This window comes from Heterodontus francisci, chromosome 2, assembly GCF_036365525.1.
Source record: "Heterodontus francisci isolate sHetFra1 chromosome 2, sHetFra1.hap1, whole genome shotgun sequence".
NCBI lineage: Eukaryota > Metazoa > Chordata > Chondrichthyes > Heterodontiformes > Heterodontidae > Heterodontus > Heterodontus francisci.
In genome coordinates this window covers 66,744,324-66,758,308 of record NC_090372.1, presented here as the reverse complement: position 1 = coordinate 66,758,308, position 13,985 = coordinate 66,744,324, and the positions used below count along the sequence as shown (strand labels likewise).

Genomic DNA, 13,985 nt, shown 5'->3' with positions numbered 1-13,985 from the left:
TAATGTTAAATAACTTTTTCTTTAGTTTTTGGTTTTAATACAGGCATTTGAAAAGGCACCTGAAGAAAGAACAAGAAAAATGATGTGATTTATCATCTTAAAAACAAAGCACGTGCTATTCTGTTCTGTGTGTAGTTAATAAGTATTATAAGTTAATAAGTCTGAGTTAAGTTTATACGATTAAGGTTAATTGACCTGTTAAGTTGAAAAACTGGAAATTTCATTTGTGGCCACAATGAACTTTCAAGTTTGTTATGTCAAGTTTTGGAGGAGTCTTCAGTTCCGGACACAAGACTCATTCATATAACATTGGCAGTTTTGGTTTTTAAAGATTTATTGCAGTGAACTGGAATTTGGAATCATCTTTGTTATAAAAAAATCTTGGTATTAGGAACCTCTTACAAAAGATGCTAAAAATTTGAAAACAATTGCAGTTTAATCTAAAATGCTGTCTTTCCTGATGGAGATGCTTTCCTTTGAAGTTGATAATGTTACTAAATGATTCTGTTGTTTTTAAACCCTAAGGATACCAAAAGGATTGGAAAAAAGTTTAAAATGGAGTAGTTCTTTTCGATCAGAAAAAAGGTTTCGTAAAGTGACGCAGCTGAGAATGTTTTGCTCCGCCCCCTTGGAGACAAACAAAGAACTTAACCCTGCTGCAGCTTTTTGCATTGCTGAGAGTTAAATTTATACATATTGGACATTGTTAAATTTTAAATTGACAGATATAAGTGGACAAATTAACCCACTGGGCTCAGGGGCAGAGCCACAATGGATTCTTTGTGGTTTTTTTTAAGCAGGTGACAGCAGGTTCCAAGGCCATGTGAGAACTGATGCCACAGCAAGAGATCCAGCAGCTTTGAGAATTTAAGAACTTAATTGCAGACATCAAATGTCACAGCATCTTTATCAATGAGACAAAGTGCTTGAGAAGGAGAGATAGTTGCAAGCACTTCTGTCTTTAACATACAAAAAATACAACCAAGCCTGGGCATAAGAAATTGGAATCAATAAACAAAATTTAATTGATATGAGTGGTTATTTAAAGCACTCAAAGGGAAATTTATCTGATATTTAAGAGGACAATCAAAGTTTTAGAAAATAACAAAACAGTGGTTTACTGTGTTGGACATTAGCAATGGGTTCTGGTCCAGACCGTTGGCACAAGAGTGTCAATATAAATTTGTGTTTACGTTCCAGGGACAACAGTACATCTGGACATGTCTCTCCCAGGGATTTTATAACAATCCATCAATATTCCACCTTCCTCCAGAAGGTCAGAGTGAAAGTTAAGCTGAAAATGGCACAGAAAATGAAGGGAAAGGTTTCTTATTTGGGAATAGTAATAACACAGGGAAAGCATGAGACAGAGCAAAGGTGAGTGCAGACAATCCTTGAACTCCCCTTAGCGCAAGATATTAAAGCTCTAAGATAAAAAAAAGGACAGTTCCTATTCCAGGTTGTGAGATTAAACAGACAAGAAGCACTAACCCCCACGATTACCCCCACATCCGAATTACCGACAAGTAAGGTTACGACCCAGCAGTCACAAGTGACTGGTCTCCCTTGCCCTGCCTTAACTGCAGGACCAGAAAATGGACTTGCGATAATAAAAACTAATAAAATTGTATATGATAATATAAAGCTCGAGTTGGTACTGGTAATATTGAATATCTCAGATATCCAACTACCTGGCTGGTGCCCCAAGACCCAAAAGTTGTACAAGGTATTACTGTAACAATTGTGAAGACAAGAATTTGGTAATGAGGGAATAATAAAGGGAAAGAGACATAAACGTAGTTTAGTGAATGACGCAGCCACAGTCATTAATACAGGAACTTCAATTGTCAATACTATAGATTTGGAAAAGGTGGCCCAGAAGGTTAGAACTCTTAGTCAGCTAGTAAAGGATATTTTGAAAAGGAACAAAAGGGTCAGAGTGGTCTAGCTAAAGTAGGAAAGAACTTGATGAATACGGTGACAGGAAGGGTGATGAGACTGCCAAGGTATGTCGTAGCAAGGAGTAAGGAAGTAGGACCCATGAGAGGAAGGGTGATTTGTGGAGGAGCTGTGCTGGGAACTGTATGAGCTGAGGCAGGAGATTCTATAGAAACAGACATGAAAGAGGAACAGACGAAGGTGCCTGTTGTGGGAGACAAAGTAATGGTAAAAGAGAAGGGCCGATGGAAACACTGGTCCCAAATGAAGGTATATAAAGTCAACAGCAAATGACAGACTCCAAAATAAACACCACCTGGTATGCAAAGAGATACCGGGAATGGAAGAAAATGTGATTTGTTACATGCAGAGCAACTGAACTAATTACAGGACTGATGAGAGTACTAGAAGGTCATGCTCATAATATTAATGATATCATTTCAAATAATGAAAGTGCATGTGATACATACAGTTCGTGAATGTTAGAACAAACGAAGGAAAATTTGAGGCAAATTGATGCGGGACAGGTGCCAGTTTGGATCAATGACACCCAGTTGGAATACTTAGCCAGTCACACAAATGATAAAATTACCAGGTGCCAAATCAGAAAACTTAAGGTATGGAAAGGTTAGGAATGTGTAAATACAGGATCTATGAGTATTGGAGTAGTGTTGGGAATACCTGTAATTCTGAGAGATAAGCTAGGGATGCAATTATACAAAGTAGAATAGATTACATAAAATACTATGATATATTACCCTATGTTATGGAAATGTTGTGGAAATCGGAAAAGAGGTAATTGAAACAACAGTGTCCATTGTCTGAGTGTAGTCTGGAAAACCAGGTGCTCATATGTCCTCATCCGAGATATAAAACAGCAGAATCAAAATGTGGATTTAATGCCACTGTAAATTGCACCATGGAAACTAGGAAAGCATTGTCAGGGCTAACCCATGTGACCTATATGGGAAATGGGAGATATTGCTTAACCACCACAGCAAAGGAGCACCAGTATGTACATAAACGGACTTGGCCGGCGAGCAACAGTACATTTTGGTTCAACCCACAAATACCAACCCGAGTAGGGAAGATGGACTTGGTAGAGATACATAAACAAAAGACAGATACGATAACTGTGACAGAAAGTATTAAGGAGGATTTGACTAATTACCTCCAGGAATATGAATATACTATTCAGCCATTGCCCACATGCTTGGGTAAAGAGAGACAGCAGCTAGAAGTCATTGCTGTAGTGTACTACAATCTGGAACAACAGTCGAAGATGCTACAAGATGAAATTGACGAGATAAATGATTCTACCTGGCAGCAGGACTTATGGAACTGGGGGTCAGACGTGCAGATACACCCCTGGTTTAGAATTATCTCCCATGTCCTGATAGTGGTTTTGGGTATCATGGTGTCATATGTGACATACTTAATTTGGCAACTTAAGAAATTAATTAGGCGATGTAAGAGGATGTATGAATACAGGTTGGATAGCTACCCGAAAAGCAATTAGTGTTCGAACTTGCTCTATAAAAGGAGAGACAATTAGTTATGCCAAAAAAGGGTAATTGTATAACCTTTTCATATATACTTAAAATGAGTTAATGAATGATCAATGTACTTTAAGAATGAAATTGTATTATGTTTGTACAATCGATTATGAAACAGTGATGCTTAAATTAAATTGTAATTGTACAGGTGTACCACCTTTTATGTTGTAAACAAGTAACTGAAGCCCCTGCAAAACTTATGATTTTACAGAGTTCTTGTGGGCCCCTCCTGTGGCACAAGCAGTTAACGTATTGAGTGTGATTCCTCCGAGTGTTGAAGGCTGTTTCTAAACAAGTAGAGACCATTAAAGGCACCTAGATGGGATCAAGGGAATGATTCTTAAAAGTGTTTTGAAGAATCAAAGGGGGGGGACTGTGAGAACAGAATTTTTAAGAACAGAATAATATGGGGACATTTAAGATGAAATAATTAGTCAATCATGTATTGCTAACAAAATAACCTCGGAGCTGCACAGACAGCTTATCAGAAATGACTTCATAACTTCAGGGCTGCAGAGGCAGCTTATCAGCAGAAACTAACAGGACAGCTGCAGGCTGCTTAATAATAACCCTTTGTCAACCTAACGGTTCACAAGGAGATAAGGGGTTGGGAAACTGGAGTAAGAAGTTAAAACACATTGACAAGGCAGTACCCCAATCAGGCCCCGACACCAAGAAACTGCAGAAGTTTGCTGACCAATTGGGAACAAAGAGTAGGTGTTACTGATTTGTATGAATAACTATAATAAGGCTTGATTTGGCACAAAGAGTTAGTTCAGTTCAGTTCAGTTCAGGGTTAGTTTAGTGGGTGTGGTGCTTTAGTTTTGGGTAGTTCAGTGTATGTGCTGCTTTTAGTTTTGGTTCAGTTCATTGTTAAGTTTTCTGAAGATGTAACAGTTAAGTACTGCAATAAAGTTTCTTAAAGCTACAGTCGGACTTCGTCTCTTTTTGGTGTAACCAATGAGAACAGGAAAATTGAGATCCAACAGACGCAACTCATCGCCATATGGCTTTGCTTGTAGCACTCATGGGCCTCATTGCTTGGGCTCCTCGTGCTATTTTCAGTCACATTTTAAGTGGGTAGTCCTTGTCGTCAAGCAGTCAGAGCTAAGTATGCTCTGAGCTGCAAAGAGATCAGGGAGGGTGCTCTGGCACAGGACGAATGGCCAAACAGCTCCTATAAATCTTGTGCATGCCTGTGAACATCTTTTTGTGGTTGCACTACAGCTGCACATTGATGCAGTGGAAGCCCTGGCAGTTGATGAATGCTCCTGGGTGATCTGGGGGCACTTTAACTGCCACATGTATGCAGTCGATGATGCCCTGCACCTGTGGGAAGCCAGCCAGAGCCACATATCCATGGACCCACTCAAGTCTGGCTGGCATCATGCTCTGGCAAAGATGGCATCAGTCACCTGTGTGATGCATTCGCAGGCAGATGACACGAAATCCTGCAACTGTCTCCTGGGGATTCCTGGAAGGAGCCTGAGGCAATGAAGTTGAGTATGGTGGTTACTTTGACAGCATGGCCATCAAGTCCACTTCGTAACAGGTCTTCTTCCAGCAGACTGCAAATGTCTGCCATGACCTGACGTGAGATCTTGTTTCTCCTGAGATATGTTCAGACATGTCGAAGAAGTTGATCCTCTACCTATACATACAATGTTGTAGATATCGCCTTCTGTGAGTTGCACCTCTGTTCACCCCTCTCCCTTGTGGAGCAGCAGATGTGTGTGCAGTAGGTGGCTGCTGTTTCTACTAGTACTAGCAATGAAGCTCCTGCTGCTGACACACTTCATGCTGCTGCTGGTGCTGTTGCTGGTCATTTTGTTTCTCATCTGTGCTCCAAACTAAAAACAGCATAAGTGGTGCCCATGCTGTCCTGATGCATCAGAGCCAACAAGCGAAGATCAGTCTCACAAGCCTCCTAAGCAGTGAAAGTGACCTGCAAAGCAGTGTAACTCTCAGAGTAAGTACTGAGAGCAAAAGCCTTTCACACAATTAGGCAAGGAAACAGGTGTGAGATCTCAGTATTTACAGGAATCTTTGACATTCATTTCTTTACCGCCCCCCCCCCACCCCGACCCCTCAAATGCCACTGACTTTTCGCCTTGCTTTCACTGGCGAGTTCCAGCAAGTCCAGTTGAAAACCCCAATTAAAAAAAGCTCTTAATCACCTATTAACACGCACACAGCCCAACGTGCTGCGGTTAACGTCAAAGTTGGCTTTTTGGAGCCAGCTGCCCAATGCGCTGTCAATTTCAGTGCTTTTAAACCCTCTCACCCACTTGCTCTTGGAAGTTAAACTTCTCCCTTTGTCTCTCTCAAACTTTCTCTCCATATCTCTGGTTCACTAGTGAGATTCCATTGAATAGTGGAAATTTGCAAGTCTCTCCTCCAAAACATGCGGATGCTGGGTCAAGTGAAATTTCCAAGACCAAGATCGACAGATTTTGTTAGGTAAGGGTTTCGAGAGATTATAGAGAAAAGATAAATAAATTAAGTTGAGGTATAGATCAGCCATGATCCAACAGAATCGTGGAATAGACGTGAGTGCCTGAATGGCCTACTCTGGTTTCTCTGCAACATGGAGGGTTTTTTTCCTTCCTGATGGCCATTTAAATTTTTTTTGAAAGATAGTATTACACATTTGTAAATTTTTTTGTTCTCATCATGGAAAACATTGGACCAGTTTCACAATAAAGCTCCCTATTTATCAACTCCAGCATAACCTCAGCGTTGGTGGAGCACCTCCGACCTCCCCCCATCATCATTAGTTCCCATCCAACCATCTTCTGGGTTCTGTGTGTGGGATTACTAATTTAATTCCCGAGTGCTGAGATAAAAGAAGATACCTTGTGCTGTGGTTCTATCCCCACCAAGAACTGGACAGAGAAAAGAAACTAAAACCATCATTCTGGACTGGACTCAAGCTCATGGTTCAAAATGGGAAGACAGTGCACTAATGCACAAAATCACTCATTATCTTAAACACATTTACATTTTTTCCAGACTATTAAAGAGACCAAACTGAGTGGTAACTCTCTGTAGTATCTCACAGTCCTGCCCAAATTACCTTGGCACTGATTACATCACCTACAATGAAATATTTAGTGTTGCACTGTAATGTTCTGAAACATGGCAGCTCAAGGACCTGAAAGAGCATGGGTTCTAAACCAATCATTGGAATAACTAAGAGAATATTTGCTAAAATGTATAATATTAAGTTGCTCTATAAAACAAACAACTTTTTGCTTAGACCTACCTTTTTAGTTGAAGGGGAACATGGCAGTGGAGACAGCTGTGGAGGGAGAGGTTCAGTCCAATCAAGTATCTCTTGTAGTTGTCGGCTTAAAGCATCTTCATCACCATCATCATCACCACCACCATCAGAATCAGTACTTGAAGTGTCAATGGGATCATTCTGTCTAGTCAGTTCTACAGTTTTGTCATCATAGAAGGCACTGTCACTATTGCTTTTCAGTCCTTCATCAGTCAAACTCTCATCCATCTTTGAGAGATTATTTTCCTCTTGGTCACACTCCAGTTGATGTGAGGGTGAGGATGTTGGCAGTTCTGAAGTTTCTAGTGGACTGCTGTGACTTGGGTTAAGTAAACTGCTTCTAAGGGTCTTACATTTCTTCTGGGAAGGCCCTCTCTTGCCTACAACAGTTCAGATTGAAAAAAAAAGTTCACGTTAAACATATTCAAACATATAAATGTTAGACATATTCAAACATTTGTACTTTTTGAAAACAAGCTTCCCACATCCCAACACCCACCATCATAAGAACGTTAAGAACTAGGAGCAGCACCCCCTCAAATGCCACTGACTTTTCACCTTGCTTTCACTGGCTTTTTGATTAAGAAATAATAGAGGTGCCATTGCACTGCTGGGTGCATTCCATAGGCCACCAATAGTGGGAAACATATAGAGGAACAAATTTACTGGAAAATTAGAGAAGTGCAGGAACTATAGAGTAGTGATAATGGGAAACTTTAATTATCCTAATATACACTGGGAAAGCGATAGCGTACAAGTGTGCTGAGGAGAATTTTCTTGATTAGTGTGTTTCTGACCCAACGAGGAAGGAGGCACTGCTGGATCTGGGTATGTGGAATGAAGTGGGTCAAGTGTTTCAAGTGTCAATAAGGGAACGCTTGGGGAGCAGTAATCATGGTATCATAAGATTTAGATTAGCCATGGGAAAGGACAAAAATACGTAATTAGAAGACGGCCAATTTCAATGCGTTAAGAATGGATCAGTGCCAGGTAAATTGGAATTAGAATTGGTAAGCAAAATTGTAATGGAACAATAGGCTGCCTTTCAAGAGCAGATGGTTCAGGTACAGTTGAGGTACATTCCCTCAAAGGGAAAAGGTAGGGCAACCAAAGCCAGAGCTCCCTGGATGACTAAATAGGTAGAGAGTAAGATGAAGCAGTAAAAGGTATGACAGATGTCAGGGTGATAATACAAGTGAGAACCAGGCTGACTATAGAAAGTTCAAAGGGGAAGTGAAAAAGGAAATGAGAAGCAAGCAGACTGGCAACTAACATAAAGGGGAATCCAAAAGTCTTCTATAGGCATATAGTTAGCAAAAGGGTAGTAAGGGGGTTGGGTGGGGCTGATTAGGGATCTATGCCTAGAGGCAAAGGGCATGCCTGGGGTACTAAATGAGTACTTTGCATCTGTCTTTACCAAGGAAGAAGATGCTGCTGAAGTCATAGTGAAGGAGGAGGTAATCGAGATACTGGGCGGGATAAAAATTGATAAAGAGGAGGTATTAGAAAGGCTGGCTATACTTAAAGTGGATAAGTCACCAGGACTCAATAGGATGCATTTGAGGATGCTGAGGGAAGTAAGGGCTGAAATTATGGATGTGCTGGCCATAATATTCCAACTGTCTTTAGATATGGGGTGGTGCCAGAGGACTGCAGAATTGCAAATGTTACACCCTTGTTCAAAAAAGGGCCTAAGGCTCAACCCAGCAACCAAAGGTCAGTCAGTTGAACTTCAGTGGTGGGAAAACTTTTAGAAACAAAAATCTGGGACAAAATTAACAGTCACTTGGATAGGGGTGAATTAATTAAGGAAAGCAAGCACAGATCTGTTAAAGGCAAATCATGTTTAACTAACATTACACTGGAGAAGGTGCAGACGAGATTCACCAGGATGTTGCCTGGGCTGGAACATTTCAGCTATGAAGAGAAACTGGATAGGCTAGGGTTGTTTTCCTTGGAGTAGAGAAAGCTGAAGGAGGACCTGATTGGGGCATACAAATTGTGAGGGGCATTGATAGGATAGATAGGAAGAAACTTTTTCCCTTAGCGGAGGGGTCAATAATCAGGGGGCATAGATTTAAGGTAAGGGGCAGGAGGTTTAGAAGGGAGTTGAGGAAAAAAATTTTCACCCAGAGGGTGGTTGGAATCTGGAACGCACTGCCTGAAGGGGTGGTAGAGGCAGAAACCCTCACAACATTTAAGAAGTATTTAGATGAGCACTTGAAACGCCATAGCATACAAGGGTACAGGCCAAGTGCGGGAAAATGGGATTCGTTTGGACGGGTGCTTGATGGTCGCCACAGGCGCGTTGGACCGAAAGGCCTGTTTCTGTGCTGTAAAACTCTATGACTCGAACTTGATTAAGTTTTTTGATGAGGTAACAGAAAGGATTGATGAGGGTAATACGGTTGATGTGGCGTACATGGACTTTCATAAGGTATTTGATTAAGTGCTACAGAACAGGCTTATCAGCAAAGTTGAGGCCGATGGAATAAAAGGGACAGGGGCATAGATACGAACTTGGCTGAGTGACAAGAAGCAGAGTGTACTGATAAATGGTTGTTTTTCAGATTAGAGGTAGTCTGCACCAGGACCACTGCTTTTCTTGATATATATTCATAACTTAGACTTGGATGTACAGGGCACAATTTCAAAATTTGCAGATGACACAAAGCTTGGAAGTATTGTGAACTGTGAGGAGGATAGTGATAGACTTCTGGAGGATGTAGACAGGCTGGTGAAATGGGTAGACACGAGGCAGATGAAATTTAATGGAGAGAAATGTGAAGTGATTCATTTTGGTAGGAAGAATGAGGAGATGCAATATAAAGTGAAGGATACAATTTAAGGGGATGTAGGAAGAGAGAGACCTCGGGGTATATGTGCATAAACTGTTAAAGGTGGCAGGACAGGCTGAGAAGGTGGTTAAAAAGGCACACTGGATCCTGGGCTTTATAAATAGAGATACAGAATACAAAAGCAAGAAAGTCATGATGAAACTTGATAAAGCATTGGCTTGGCCTCAAGTGGAGTATTGTGTCCAATTCTGTGCACCATACTTTAGGAAGGATGTGAGGGCTTTAGAGAAGATGCAGCAAAATTTACGACAATGGTTCCAGGGATGAGGGACATCAGTTTCAAGGACAGCTTGTAGAAAGCGGGGTTGTTCTCCTAAGAGAAGTTTGAGAGGAGATTTGATAGAGGCGTTCAAAATTATGAGGGGTCTAGCGAGTAGTTGGAGCGAAATGCTTCTATGATTCTATAAAGGTGAGGAATGTTCATGCTACCCCTTTTTACACTGGATTACAGAGGTAAACAATCCAAATTAGACTCTGCATACCTGGGCTGTATGTATTTCTCTTGTTTGGCTTCTCTTGTACATTGGACTTTTCAATGCACATCCATATTTCTTCCAGTAACACTTTTACTTTATCTGTGGGTACAATCACAGTCAATACATCATCTTCACCGATTAAAATTTACACAATAGTAAAGAAATCAAACATGCACTTGTAAATATTTGGAGTAATTTTTCAATATTGAAAATTCAGGCATGCAGATCCTGCAATTTTTCATCATTTAAAATAATGGTCAGAAAATTGTGGCAGTGGATGCCTGAATTTCCATATGTGCTCTTGGTGGACGAGGCTCTTGGCAGGAATACTAAATCAAGAATGTAACCACGATCTTTCAATTTGAAGCCAGAACCTTTGAAATTCGATCAATGTCAATATTTCTAAAAAAAAAACATTTACTTCTCTTAGTGAAGGTCTCAGGAAATAGAAAGCCTGTGTTTTTGAAGTGTTGTGCTTTCAAAATACTCTGACATTTTACTAAAATAGTTTCTCGAGCATTAAGAGATGAGCCTAAATGAAAATCACAGTGACTCCTGACAACACAGAGCACGCGCAGAGCAATCACACACACTGGTGATGTTCGCGAACATTTGCAGCGTGCCAGTACGAATGCGCGCATGCTGACATCACCACACCACGCCAACTCCATTCCCCCGAACATTAACCCGCTCCCTCCCGTCATCCTTGCTTCAATCGCCGCTTCCCCGCCTCGCCACTGTCTTCCTGCAGCTCCCAGCTCAGCTCCAGGCCTCGCCGCTTCCCTCCTTCGGCCGCTTGCTTCCCCCTCTCAGCCATTCGCTCCCACCCTCGCTGCTTACCCCTCAGCCGCTCGCTCCCCGCCTCGCCGCTTCCCCCTCGGCTGTTCGCTCCCCCCCCTCCCTGCCACTCACTCCCTGATCCCATTCTGATCACTTCCCATTTAACATCATCTGATCTATCAACATATTCCCAAATGTTACCTTTGATTATCCAGCTCAAAATATGACACTTCTGCTCATAAATTAAATTAACAAGTGCAAGTTATACATATCTTAGCACATTATTGATTTGTCTCAAAATTCTTGAAATTAAAAAAAAATCCAGCTTTCACAACAATCATAGAGATGCATATCAAGTTTAAATACGAGGATAGATTCACTTTTGGCTATGTGTAGCAAAATGATAAGTGTGTGCTTAATCAACATATATGCAGCAAAGATGCAAACTCTTCCCCAATGACTGTGCTTGTACAATCCAGAGGTATGATCAACTAACCCGTTAAAATCAAAACCGAAACATAATAAACATGCACAGAGTTTACTGAGTGTTAGGATGCTGAATTACTCACTTTTGTCAATTGCTGTTGGTACTTCCTGTGTGGCATTCTGTGTCTGTGCATCTTTCAAAACTATGAGACATCATATTGCACACAATGTAAGAAGATGCACTTGATGAACAATTAGTCAAGAAGATTTTCAGAATATAGATGTGGTTTTTACCTTTTATACCATTCTTCTGCTGAACCATCAGTTTTTCCTGTTAATTTAAAAAAAAGTTACCAACCTCAAAATAACAAAGTACCCGCTCTTTAAGCAGAAATGATCTCTCCTATGCAACTTTCAGTTAAAGATGCGACGATCTTGGACTAAATGCTATGGCATCCCATTATTCCCTGTCCTTCTGTGTATTGCTCCCCAGCAGCCAACTGACAAATTTAATCAAATTGTACTACAGCACATATGGAATGATTCTTTTTGCTGTTCCATTTATATTCATGACAATAAATACAATATGCAGCTAGAAAATAGTATTTATGGTTCAAGTTTGCATGTCATCATTTTTGTTTCTCCATTCTTAATCCCCAAACACCAATTAAATGCCTTTTGAAGTGTATTTGATAAAACTGAAACTTGTGCTTAAAATAAAGAAACTGGTAATAACGTAGGAGGAGCAAATACCTACAGGTACAGATGTTCTTAAAATAGATTCAAGTTTATTCCCTGCTATGGTCACTACAGCTGACCAAGTCACAGACAAACAATGGTTTAATGTGGGAATACAAAGTTGCCTGTTTATTCAGTGCAATGAAAATCATGACGAAGGAAAGAAACAAATTGCAGGAGAGGACAAGTTTGTGGAAGCTGGTATTATTCTCCGTTTTACATCATTTTTCTCTCTCTAAAATAAAGAACTTACACTTATATAGTGCCTTCCTTGGCCTCAAGATGTCCCAATGTGCTTCACAGCCAGAGTTACTTTTGAAGTGTATTCAGTTGTTATATAGACAAACCCAGCAACCGATTTGTGCATAGGAAGATGCCAGAGACAGTAATAAGATAAATTAATCAGTTTTTGGTGGTGTTGGTTGAGGGATAAATAAATACGGCCAAGATAACAGAACTCCCCTCCCCTGCTGCTCTTCAGATAGTGCCATGGATCTTTAAAGTCCATCTGAACACGCAGGCGAGGGCTTGGTTTAATGAGAGGTGTCCAAACCAGCTGTACCGCAAAAATTAAGGACCTGATTTTGGACGTGCTCCAGGGTGACTCTGAAGCCATAGGATTGTAAAATACCACACTGGGGGCTGGGTACTCTGTTGCAACTTCACAAAGCAGCGTAATATTGGAAGGGAACCATAAAAAGAACAACATTTTAATTAGATCATTCTCTTAAAAAATGGAGGAGTCTCTGGAATTAAGAGTACTCCCCAGACTTGCCCTTCCCTTTAATTATTTTCTTTTTCACGTCATGATCTTGCCTTCCCATTTAATAGTCCAAAAACCAGAAAACAGAAGCTGATCACATCACTAATGAGATGACTAACGTCACTGTATCCCAATAGCACTTTTTTGTTAAGTTCCATGCAAGGACTGATTTTAAAAACGTGCTCCTGTCAGGGACTTTCAGATGCCAGGGTAAATGCACCACCTACCCCCTTTTTTGTCTATTCAAGCTAACGGGTAGGGCTCTCCACAGGCAATGCGATTTCTTAAAATGGACTTTACACTTTTTAACCCAAAAATGATTGAACTGTACCTGAGTTTTCTTTAAATTTCTTTCCAATGTTGTCTTCTCCTTTCTTAACTGCTTTATTTCTGTATTTTGTTTTGCTGTTGTTTCTTCATTGGAAAGAAAAAGAAAACTTTGTTACAATGAGATCATGGGACAATCAAATGAGAAATTCCAAAAATTATTCACACTTGCACCGAGTCACTGGAATGCTTTTGTTGACACAATATTGTTATTTTATTGAATAAAAAATGTTTTGTCATCAAGATGGATTTCTGCACGAGGCAAGTTCATAAAGTCCTAAAACCACAGTTGCTCTATAAAATAAATATTTTCTACTTTTACTAATATTTTTATAATCAACAACAGTCTTCTTTGCTTTCTGGTAAAGGGGGCTACAAGATTTATTTTAGTACTGTGTCTGCAGGTGAGCTCCAATCATATCGATCAAAACTCTATAAGCTAAAAATACATCAGCCATATTTTTTGAGGGTGGGGATTGTTCCAATTGAGGTGGGTAGATTTTGTGCATCCACCTCATCTGCATGATTGTAGCTTGTGATCAAGCGGGTACCACACTGTACCTTGTTCTTCATATTGTTACCTTTCTCTTAGCACTGCCGGCTGCCTCTGCACTCAGCAGGGTTCTGCAGATACTATGTGGTACAGCCAGCCTGCTCCTCTTAAAGGCAGACTGTCCCTCTTAAAGGGAAGTTACAGTGAATAATATTGGTGGAATTTAAATGATGGAAAATTGAACACCAAGGAAGAGAGAGGGTTTCAGGGTGAGCGATACAGGACTGGAGGCCTTAGTAGTGCAGCTGGGCAGGAGGAGCAATGCTAAATTAAAAGCAAAATACCAC

General features: G+C 40.5%; 1 protein-coding gene across 1 annotated transcript in view; it reads right to left on the bottom strand.

The window, feature by feature from the left end:
* Positions 1-13,985, bottom strand: part of ice1 (KIAA0947-like (H. sapiens)) — a 105,102-nt gene that overhangs the window by 58,478 nt on the left and 32,639 nt on the right. Inside the window, exons 8-12 of the mRNA XM_068058736.1 lie at positions 13,150-13,232; positions 11,612-11,648; positions 11,461-11,520; positions 10,118-10,210; positions 6,760-7,157 (exon numbers count right to left, since the gene is read on the bottom strand). Coding sequence (XP_067914837.1) covers positions 6,760-7,157; positions 10,118-10,210; positions 11,461-11,520; positions 11,612-11,648; positions 13,150-13,232 — 671 coding nt within the window. The remainder of the gene's footprint in view (positions 1-6,759; positions 7,158-10,117; positions 10,211-11,460; positions 11,521-11,611; positions 11,649-13,149; positions 13,233-13,985) is intronic.